Raw genomic sequence first — 11,952 nt, 5'->3', positions numbered from 1 at the left:
CATAAAAGAATAAAAAAATTTGGAAGTTGACTTTTCCTAATTTTTCTATGAATTCTTGGAATCAAGGTTTTGTTAACTGGCTGGATTATCTTTCATCTTTACATGATCAGTAGCAGTCTACTTATTTTGAAATGGCTATTATGACTGCCTACTGTATTTGGAAAGTTAGGAATAAGACAAGCATACAAATCCTATACAGGTGTTTTTTGCTTCTGCAACTATGCTTCATAATTACTTAAGTTGTAATCCTCCTACTTCTAAGAATGGCCCTTCTAAGAAACAGTTGAGAGCGAAAAACCCTAGCTAAGAGAAAACGCAAAGTAGCAGTAGTGCCTGTCCGGCGGCGCGCCCTCTCGGCGTCGTCGTCGGACGGGACAGAAGGGACCAAGTGTCCGGTTGTGCACGGTCCAGTCGGAGAAGAGGTTGCAGGGGGATGACGGCGCAAACCCGATCATTTGCAGACTCTGACGTTGGCGAGGGCAGGCAGGTGGGATCGGAGTCCATCTATCCTCGGGTGGCGCGCAGACTCTTTGGTGGTTGTTTAGATTTGGGGTGGCGGGATCGGCGGTCTGTTGGCGGTGAAGACCCGGGGGCGGATTCGCTGGGTTCCTCTGATTTTCGTTCGGATCCGTTTGCTTCGGTTGGGTTCGGGCGGCTTTGCTCGGATTGGGGATGGGGTGGCGCATCTTGCCGGTGTGGGGATACTGGACGGTTGGAGGGTCAGACTGCCCTTGCACGGCGTCAAGGGGGCGGCGGTGGAGCTGTCGGCGGCAGGACGAGAGGGCTGCGTCGTGGCTTCTGCACTTCTCTTTTTAGGCTTGGGCTTGGTATCATATGGGCCTGGGCTTTGGCTCTAGGCCCAATTTATTTTTCAGTTTATTTATCTATTTTAATTTATTTTTCAGGGTCTTTAGGTGGCTTTATGCCCATAATAATGTCCTACTCTAGGTTTGTAGGGCGATGTGGACGCTGTCCCGGTTTATGCACCTTGCGTGCCTTGTCTGGCCTAGGGCAGCGGCAAACTTCTTGCATTGTCAAATGGTTGCAGCCTCCTAGTGGCAGAATGAAGCCAAGTGTCACCGGATTTATTTTTCGGTGGCAACATAGTGGGAAAGTTGATATTATTAGTCTATTATGGCTCCGCGTGAGCATTATCTTTCCGGTATGTCGCCAAATTTGTAAAGCAAATGGAGTAGCCAGATGTGCACTCTTTGCTAATTGGTGCGTGATAGAATACACCATATTAGTAGGGACTTCTGATATTATTTCGGAATGTTCTCTTAAGGCTTCTTATAATTTGGGGTTTAGGCTTTATGTCCCCCCCCCTTGTATTCTATGGTTTCATTAATGGTTATGGCTTAAGGGCAGCCATTTTGGCCCTACTTCAAAAAAAAAAAAAGAATGGCCCTTCTAATGAAACTATTATTTGGCATCCTCCCTCTGATGGGAATCTGAAATTGAATTTTGATGAAGAGTACAATAAATAATCTTGGTGGCAGGCTTTGTTTTTGGTAATGCAGAAGATCTTCCTGTGTTAGCAGCTTCAAAGAAATTAGGCCATACTGATGTTCTCACTACTGAAGCTTCTGCACTTAGGGCTGGCTTAATTGCGGCTTGGTTACATGATTTTACTAACCTGGAGGTGGAGGGAGACTCTAAAATTCTACTAGACAGTATTTCGGGTGCTTGTCAAACCCCTTGGAAGTTACAATCTCTTTTACAGGATATTAGAATTTTGGCAGATAGAGTTGGGAATGTCACATTCAAGCATGTCAAACGTGAAGCAAAGTTTCTTGCGGATGCTATAGCCAAATCTGGTCATCATCTTGGAGTTCATTCATGGAGCCACTCTTTACCTTTGTCAGCTAGTCAAGCCTTCCATTTTGATAATTTGGGTTGTGGTTGTATTAGGGGTTTTGTGTTGTAGTTTTATTTTGCCTAGTCAAAAAAAAAAAAACTTGCAATTAACATCATTTATCATCCCATTCTCCTCGATCAACATCACTCGGAGCCTCCCTATATACCGATCGCAACGGTTAAGTCCTAAAACAAACCATGGAGAACTTCCCAGGCACAACAATCTCAGGCCTTTTGTTCATGTTGACAAGCTCTTTCAAAAACCTCAGCCATTTTTACTTGGCTTCTAAGAAAGTTTCTAAGGTTAACTTCTAAGCACGAGCCACATTTTCAATGCGCAGAATCTTTGCCGACCAGTCTATGAGCAATTAGTAATATGGTTAAATCACTTTTTTTTTTTTTTTTTACTTTTTGCTATTCTCTAAAGTTTACACTCACCTTGGCATCTTATCACCTTCCTCCATCATCGATGGAGAGCTATTCTGATTTCAATTTCATCGGACTCATTGAGCGCGGCTGCTACCATTTCCTCCAATAGGCCATGGCTGGGTTTTTTTCCTACCACGACCTCTGTCTCTCAGTCTCAACCTTGAAGCCCCGTTGCTATGTGATTTGATGGGTAAAGCACATCGATCTATTACTCTGCCTTTCTGGACCGGGATATCAAAGAGAGTTGGGTGTCCTCGACCACATCATGTGCGACTGACATCATCGCTGAGGAACATATGTTTTGGCATGATGGAGGAATTACGGGTGGCGAGCGACGCTGGCTAGAAGCCGCCAGGAGTGAAGCAAGAAGATCGCTTTTAAAAGAGGACGGATTCTGATACCCAGAGCAGGGTGGTGCACTGGTGTGGGATTTGGCAATCATTTTTGTGGAGACGGTGGTGAGAGAAAATGTGCTTCTCTTTGCAGGGGTGGTCAGCATGAAGCTCTGGGTTGTGATGTGTGGGAATTACAGAGATGCTTGGCATTCACTACTCTGCGGGTGCAACGATAGAGATGAGTCCGGTTTTACAAGTTGGGAGCGCATGTCTCGCTGAAGAGGTGCTTTGGTCTGAGTATCTAGGGGTGAGAAGATCGGCATCTAGTGTGAGATGGGCGGCAGGAGAGATGCAGAAGTGGGGATGCCCTAATCAGTTTTGGGGCCCAAACCAAAATAAGATTTGGGGTCCAAAGCAAGTTAGGGGCCTAATTGGAAAAGGACTTGGAAGTGAACTCAACTGCGGGCTCTAAGCTAGACTTGGATTTTTCTGTGGACCATACCGATGGGCTCAAGCTCTCTAGAGTTTTGTATTTGGGATCTCAGAGGTTTGATCCAACAAACTACATTTCTGCTTAACATATGTGGTACTGGTGAATCTTCCGAAGTAAATACTGAATGAGGATTCAAGCTATTTTGTAATGAGTGAGCGTTGGATATTCAATGAGTTGACCTATCTCTATATACCAATGTGGGTACTACCATATCTTCATGTTCTGTCTATAGATGGCAGCGGAATGGTATGTAATGGTTATTATGGCTTGAGGTTAGCATAATTTCCTTGTAATTTGATAACACTTCAAGAATGTATTATGGATATGTTATGATATGATTGTAATCAACTCAATTGAGTTTCAATCTATAAAGTTATTTCTTTGATTAAAAAAAAAGTAAAGAAAAAAAAAACACATAAATGTGAACAAATTGAAGAAGTGAGGAAAATCTTTTTTTTTTCTATAATAACACGTGCATCTCACACCGATATGAGGCTAGTTTGATTAAATAAAAGACACTCAAAATCTCAAATGGTACAAATAATTTAGTGTTGGGTCGAAGTGTCCAACAACTATATATTAGCTGGGAGATCTCCCAGGATTATGCAGAGTCAACAATACATGCTGACAGAATTGTATGTGCCTGGCCTTGCACCGCCTTCCAGGCCTCTCGAATGTGCTTTTCCTCAATTAGAGTTGCACCAACTGCGCACCGTAGCGCGTAGACACCTCCAACCACAGCATGAGTCATGAACACAGAGCCTGATGCATTGATGGCCTCCAGCAACTTGCGATTGATCTCGTTTACCATATTGTACTCCTCACCATCATAATGATCATCACTAACTATTGCGGATAGTGAAATCCTGAAACAGACCAAGGAGAAGTTTCTAGGAACCACAATTTCAAACCTATTGTCCATTCTCAGAAGCCCTTCAAAAATCTTGGCCATTTTGACATGGCTTCGAATAAATTTTCTAAGGTTAGCCACGCCGTAGCTTCTTAGCACAAGCCATAGCTTCAATGCCCGGAACCTCCGGCTTAGTGCTATTTGCCAGTTTTTGTAGTCCACAACTTGCTTTGTATCACTGGCTTTGTTCCTCAAATACTCTGGATTCGTCGACAGTGAATTTATTAATGCACTTGGGCTCTTAACCCAAAGGCAGCAACAGTCCATTGCAGTAAATAACCATTTATGCGGGTTGAAACTAAATGAGTTTGCACCCTCAACGCCATCAATGAAATGACGAAACTCTGGACAAATGCAAGCACTTCCTGCATATGCAGCATCCACATGAACCCACATGCCATAATCTTTGGCTACATTGCACACTGCCCCCAATGGATCTATAGCAGTGGTTGCGGTTGTGCCCATTGTGGCACATAGAAAAAGTGGCACTAGCCCTTTTGCTCTGTCTGAACTTATTGTCAGTCTTAGCATTTCAGGTGATAGTGCAAATCCAGTTGACTTTGTAGTCTTGATGGCCCTGAAGTTCTCCGGGTTGATTCCAACAATTTGGGTAGCTTTTTGAAGGGTGCAATGTGTTTGGTCTGAACCATACACAACAAGCTTTCCCTGTAGAATATTCTGTAAATATTTACTTTCCTTGTAGATGTAGATTATATTTTCTGTATAATTGTAGGAGATCGTTTCCTATTAGGATTACTCTTGTATCACATCACTTTATAAACCCTATTCTTGGGGGTGAATATTATTGAAGCATTCCAAACATATCGAATTCTTATTTTCTACTTGGTATCAGAGCAGGTTCAATCCTGTAAACTTGCACCGTACTTTGAAACCCGAAATCGAAAGCTGAAAAACACCCAAACCTTGAAGTTCGAAATAAGTCTTGAAGGTCACCATCAATTGCCACACCTTTTGTTTAATTAAAAGGTGACGTACCCCTTATTTAATTAAAAGTTGCTTGGGGCATCTTTTGTTTGATTGAACACCAGCCAACAAGACTCCTGCTGCACCATTGCCCCACTGACAATTCTGCTACAGCCAACAAACAAACCAAGCTATACGGACCACCAGACCAAATTTATCCTTCCACCCAAATTTATCTTTCCACCTTCACCCTTACAAAGTCAGTTTCGAAATTGTCTCTGACAACCTTGAAAAGCAACATCACGTGACCCATCCTATAGGCCTAGCCGACAAGCTCTGCTGCAATCTTACTGAAGCCGCCAAGCCGAGCCAAGTCGTGCCACTCTAGCCGACAAAGCCTGTCTTGCTACGCTGCTGCAGCTCCATTTTTTGACTTCGTTCTGCTACATGGAATACGACCCCACCACCTTTGCACTCCACAACATGCCTCTACCACGCGACCTTTCGGGTAAAATAAATCCATATGCAAACACAAAGTGTCCGGTCTGTAGAAATTTGGGTCATAGCAAACAACGGTGTTATGAAGTAATTGGCTACCCTGATTGGTGGGATTTCACCAAGAAACAGCGAAAGAACCCTGGAAAAGCTACCGTGGCTACTGCAGAGAAAGAGCAACCATCTAATGCCTCCGCTAATGTAGCACAGTCAGGTATAAGGGGTAAGGTGTCTGTGAATAGTTCTTGGATAATTGATACAGGTGCATCTGACCATATGACTAATGATCCTAGCCTCTTGAAAAAGCTGAAACCCTCCTCTCAACGTATTGTTTCTACTGCTGATGGTACTCCAACTCCAGTAACCGGAGAAGGCTCTGTTGTCCTATCTGACACATTAACCCTTGACTCTGTATTGGTTGTCCCTTCACTAGCATATAACCTCCTATCTGTTAGCCAGATTATCCTAGCACTAGCATGTATTGTGACTTTTTATCCCTCTTTCTGTGTGTTTCAGGACATTCTGACTCGGCGGATTCTTGGTTATGGTGTCAGAAGGGGGAAACTCTACTACTTGGATCTAACAACAAGTGGAGAGCAACAGCTGTTAGGACAAGTGAATCAGGTCAATGGGGTAGAGAATGCTAAGGAAACAGTGTGGTTGTGGCATCGTCGTTTGGGTCATCTGTCTTTCAGTTATCTTAAGAAACTACAACCTCAGTTATTTTCGGTTGTTAGTGATTCAGATTTTCGTTGTGATATCTGTGAACTGGCTAAAAGTCATCGACTTTCGTATTCACCTAGTCTCAATAGAAGTCCCATTCCGTTTATGAAAATTCATTCTGATGTTTGGGGTCCTGCCAAGATCCCGTCTTTCTCTGGAGCTCGATATTATGTGACTTTTATTGATGATTGTACTCGTATGACTTGGGTGTCTTTATTGAAGAACAAGAGTGATGTGTGTTCCATGTTCAAAGAGTTTCACAAGATGGTGTCTACACAGTACCAACAGAATATTCGAGTTTTCCAATCTGACAATGGCGGAGAATATATTAATGGTCCTATGCAGGAGTTTATGCAATCTCATGGAATTCGACATCAGACTTCTAACTCATATACTCCTCAACAGAATGGATTGGCAGAAAGGAAGAATCGCCAGTTACTTGAAGTTGTCCGTGCCTCTTTGTTTGGCATGCATGTTCCTCGTGAATATTGGGGAGAAGCTGTGAAGTCCGCAGCTTACCTCATTAATCGTACTCCCTCTCGGGTAATTGAATTTCAAAATCCTCAGCAGAAACTTCAGAAACTTATGTCACTTCCGTCGTTACCAAATCTTGAACCTCGCGTGTTTGGATGCGTAGCCTATGTTCATATTCCCAAGCCTCAACGCAGCAAGCTTGATCCCCGTGCCCGTAAGTGTATATTTGTTGGTTATGCGGAATTCAAAAAGGGTTATCGATGTTATGATCCTCTTACTGGTACTATGTATGTTTCTCTTGATGTTGCATTTCGCGAATCTGAGCCTTATTATTTAGGGGGAGTTTCGGAGTCTTCCCTTCAGGGGGAGAGAGGTTGTGAAGGAAATCCTCAAGATTTATTTGCATTTGAAGAGTTTGAAGAATTAGAAGCTTTGGAATCAAGATTTGGAGTTGGGAATTCTTCTCCAACTGAAATTCCAACTGAAAGCGAAATAGCAAACGAAAAAGAAAAAGAAGAGAATTCTCCAACTGAAGAAACAGAAACTGCTTCCGTGAGAAACGAAAAAGAAAAAGAAAAGGGAACTGCTGCCGTGGGTCCATCCATCTGCCAAAGAAACAATGAAACTGCCGTGGGAAGAGAAATTGGACTAGAAAAAGGAGAAAGTGGAAAAGGAATAGATGGTGATGCCGTGGGGCCCTCCATCTGCCAAGGAAACAATGAAATTGCCGTAGGAAGAGAAATTGGACAAGAAAAAGGACAAAGTGGAAAAGGAATAGATGGTGATGCCGTGGGGTCCTCCAGAATAGATGGTGATACCGTGGGGTCCTCTAGCCAACATCATAATTCGTCAAATATGACAGATGCAGAGTTCTTCCCCCTCTCTACACCGTCAACTAAAGAATCCGCTGCGAATGTTTCTCCTCAGGTACCTTTAATTTCGAATGAATCATCTGGGGTAGATAATATTGAGCCTAGGAAATCACAGAGGGTTACCAAAGGCTTTCCTAAGAAACAATATGAACCAGACATCAAAACCAAAGCTAAATATCCTATAGCTAATTACATGTCTAACCATAGGTTGTCTGGGTCACATGTACTTGTTGTTGATCAATTATCCACTGTATCTATTCCTAGTAGTGTACAGGATGCTTTGGCAGATCCTAAGTGGACTCAAGCGATGAATGAAGAACTAGAGGCTTTGCAAAAAAATTTGACTTGGGATATTGTGACTATGCCTGCTGGAAAGAAAACTGTTGGATGCCGATGGGTGTTTACAGTAAAACTTAAAGCTGATGGGAGCATTGACAGGTACAAAGCCAGATTAGTTGCCAAAGGTTACACTCAGCGCTATGGGATTGATTATGAAGAGACGTTTGCCCCTGTAGCAAAGATCAATACTGTTCGAATCTTGATTTCACTTGCAGCAAATAAAGATTGGCCTCTGCATCAATTTGATGTGAAGAATGCGTTCCTCAATGGTAACTTGGAGGAAGAAGTATATATGGACATGCCACCAGGAGTGAAAAATTTGCCTTATGATACTGGCAAGGTTTGTAAGTTGAAGAAGTCTCTTTACGGTTTGAAGCAGTCTCCGAGAGCTTGGTTTGGAAGATTCTCTAAGTCCATGAGGGCGTTTGGATATAAACAAAGCAACTCAGATCACACTTTGTTCATCAAACGTCGTCAGGGGAAGATTACCGCTCTAATTGTATATGTTGATGATATGGTTGTCACAGGGGATGACTTAAAAGAGATGGAGGCTCTACAAAAGTATCTTTCTAAGGAATTTGAGATGAAGGACCTTGGGCAATTGAAGTACTTCCTTGGAATTGAAGTTGCAAGGTCTAAGAAGGGGATTTCTTTGTCCCAACGTAAGTATGTACTTGACTTGTTAGCTGAGACCGGAATGCTTGACTGCAACCCTATTGAGACACCGATCGAGATGAATCACAACCTCGCCATCTATCCGGATCAGGTTCCAACTGATAAAGGAAGGTACCAACGTCTAGTAGGAAGACTTATTTATCTTTCTCATACTAGGCCTGATATTGCTTATGCTGTGAGTGTGGTCAGTCAATTTATGCATTGTCCTAGTGAAGAGCATATGGATGCAGTGTATCGTATTTTGAGATATCTTAAAATGGCACCTGGAAGGGGTTTGTTGTTTGAAAAAAAGGAAGAGTTGGAGGTTGTGGGTTACACAGATGCAGATTGGGCTGGTGATAAGACGGACAGACGGTCTACATCTGGGTATTTTACCTTTGTTGGAGGAAACCTTGTGACTTGGCGTAGCAAGAAACAGAAGGTTGTTGCAAGGTCAAGTGCTGAAGCTGAGTTTCGAGGTATGGCACATGGAGTCTGTGAGATGTTGTGGATTCGTAATGTGTTGAAAGATTTGGGTTTTAAGCTCAAGAAGCCTATGGATTTGCATTGTGATAGCAAGTCTGCTATTGAAATTGCTCATAATCCTGTTCAGCATGACCGAACTAAGCATGTGGAATAAGGAAAACCTGGACAGGAAAATCATCCGTTTCCCTTTTGTGTATACAGAAGATCAGTTAGCAGATGTTCTTACGAAAGGAGTGTCAAGGAAAGTGTTTGACAACTCGATTGACAAGTTGGGCATGATTGACATCTATGCACCAACTTGAGGGGGAGTGTAGAATATTCTGTAAATATTTACTTTCCTTGTAGATGTAGATTATATTTTCTGTATAATTGTAGGAGATCGTTTCCTATTAGGATTACTCTTGTATCACATCACTTTATAAACCCTATTCTTGGGGGTGAATATTATTGAAGCATTAAGGATTACTCTCGCTACCAATTCGGCTTAGCATTTGGTCCCTGGCAGCTGCCATTGTGCAAACAATGGCTTCGCAAGTACTCCCATGTAACACACCGCCACCGTTACCAGAGAAATGAAACGACTTGGGAAGCTGAAGCATGTCTGCGAGCCAATCCATGACTATGTGTTCGAGCTCGGTTGCTGCCGGCGATGAAACCCAATTGAACCCCACTACATTGAACCCAGTTATGAGCATTTCGCCAAGAAACCCAGCAGTGCTTGCAGTCGAAGAAAAGTAAGCGAAAAAATTGGGACTTTGCCAATGTGTTAGGCCAGGAATAATGTGATCTTTAACATCTTGGAGTATGGTTTGTATCGATTCAGGGTTATATGGAGCAGACTCAGCTGGTAGGCATTTTTTCAAATACCCGGGTTCTACTCGGCTTAGAACTGGGTATTTTTCTATGTTTTGGTAATAATCAGCAATGAAGTCTATGACCATATGGCCTTGTTTCCTGAACTCTTCAGTGTCTAGGGCTTTGGTCAGGTGGGAAGAGCTGTTTTCAAGTGGATCATGGAGGAACGGGAGGCTACCCATATGAACAGTAACAGAGAGTGGACTAAAAACAACTACAAAAGGAGATAGAGAGGATCGAAGGATAGAAACTGCTTAAAATGGTTTTCGACAAGTGGTGCTTTAAATTTGCGGTATATTGAACAGTATATATAGAGGTGCATGTAGGATGTTTCCTCTCAACTCTCAAGGCTCGTGTCCCTTCTCTTTTTTCGTTTTCTTTTTTGGTTAATAAAGAATTAAAGATGAAGAAATCTTTGACCAAAAGACAAAAAGATGAAGAAATCTATCTTTGTTTTATTTACCTAATATAGAAACTCTCAAGTGTTCCAAGTTTCCAACATGTTCAGCCTGGAATGAATAGTTAAGTTCAAGATCTACACATCTTATAGAGTTTTGGAGCAGAATGTAGATTGCGGAGAGCCCCTAGAGTGATTAAGGTTGTTTGACGTCATTGGGTGTGTTAAGATTAACTCGTATGGTGCTTGGAAGCATGAGGCAAGTGTTGGGGGTTTTGGTGCTAATTTTGGTGATTTGAAGGGTCATGTTCTTGGTATTTTAATTGCTTCCAGCATTTACATTCTAGTTCCATAGCAACGAAAGTTATGACATTTATATAGGCTATTGAACTTCCTTGGTACGTGATTGGAAGTACATTTGGTTAGAGGTTGACTCGTCACTTGTGCTAGATTATCTAGATTCTCCTTTAGTTGTACCTTGGCAACTTCCTGTTCGTTGGCTTTGGTGGATAATAGAGAAGAAAATAAACCAACTCCAACTATTTTATTATTCTCCACCCTATAATTTAAATCCAACGGCAGTTGAGCACAAGTGAGCAAATAATTCACTGAGCAAGTGAACACGACTTATATACCCAATACTCGATGAGTCTCTTATTCTTTTATTTAGTATAATTCTTAGTTTGCCTATTTGGTTATCAGAGTCACTATGACATTATGTCACATAATTTTTTTATCTGAAAGACTGTCTGCACAGCTTAGATAAATAAAAGAGTTTCAATTTAGTTCCTTAAAAAATATATAATTAAAATAAAAGTCCATCAATTGATTGGATTTTTTTTTTTTTGAACTATAAATTTGGTTGGAGTTTTTAAAGACAGAGTAGGTGTGGAGGTTTTGTGAGTTGATTCTTTTTCTACGCCACTTTATTTTCTAGCATAGCTCTCAACTCGCATAAACACATGATTCAGTTTTTCATTGATTTAATTTTTAATCTATTTCTTATCAACGACTCTTGTTGCATTCAAAATAAAAGTTGAAGGACATAATAGGATTTCTATTTAGATGATACGTCAATGATTGGAGTTTCTACAAGAGGAGTTATTGCAGGGTTTACCGGTTTAGTCAGTTGTCACCTATCCTATCTAATGCCAATTCATTTTCCAGTATGGCTTGCTCTTAACTGGTATGGGCCTCCAGAGATTGTGTTCAGTTTTAAACTTTTAATGTTTCTCCTTGAAAAGAAAAAATAAAAAAACCAGTGGTTCATGTAGATGGCACGTTTTCTTTTAGCCAAAATGATTCAAGATATGATTCTTTACTAAAGTACAGTAGCTCCCTACATAATTGAACTTCTACAGGTATGTAGAATCAATTCAGGAATGGACTGAATAGTCTGAATTCATGATGCAACAGCTAGTTCAGTGCTAACGAGACAAGTATTTCCATTCTTAATTAGTTCTCCTTACGTGGGTTTAGAAGGTCCAGCAAATGGTTCACTATGGTAAAATTCTTCTTTTTTCTTTTTTCTTTGAACAATACACTGGTAAAATTCTAGCTTAGTTCTTTGTTGGCAGCTTTGGCATGAAAGAATAAAAAAACCTTTGGCGATCAATATTGGAATGCCACCCCTCATTCTGCTCAATGCAACACCACCACCACACACACCAACCTCCCCCCCCCCCCCCCCCACAAAAAAAAAAAAGGGA

The 11,952-nt window shown here is 41.6% G+C and overlaps 1 protein-coding gene across 1 annotated transcript; it reads right to left on the bottom strand.

The window, feature by feature from the left end:
* Positions 1-3,715: 3,715 nt before the first annotated feature.
* Positions 3,716-10,028, bottom strand: LOC133731258 (phenylacetaldehyde synthase-like). The gene is made up of 3 exons (XM_062158676.1): positions 9,458-10,028; positions 6,771-6,775; positions 3,716-4,690 (listed from the first exon to the last, which is right to left on the bottom strand). Exons 1-3 carry the CDS (start codon positions 10,026-10,028, stop codon positions 3,716-3,718), a joined length of 1,551 nt encoding a protein of 516 aa, XP_062014660.1.
* Between the last annotated feature and the right edge of the window lie 1,924 nt (positions 10,029-11,952).

This window comes from Rosa rugosa, chromosome 2 (genome assembly GCF_958449725.1).
Source record: "Rosa rugosa chromosome 2, drRosRugo1.1, whole genome shotgun sequence".
Lineage (NCBI taxonomy): Eukaryota > Viridiplantae > Streptophyta > Magnoliopsida > Rosales > Rosaceae > Rosa > Rosa rugosa.
Note: the sequence above shows the minus strand (reverse complement) of the source record. Positions and strands in the feature narration are given on the sequence as shown.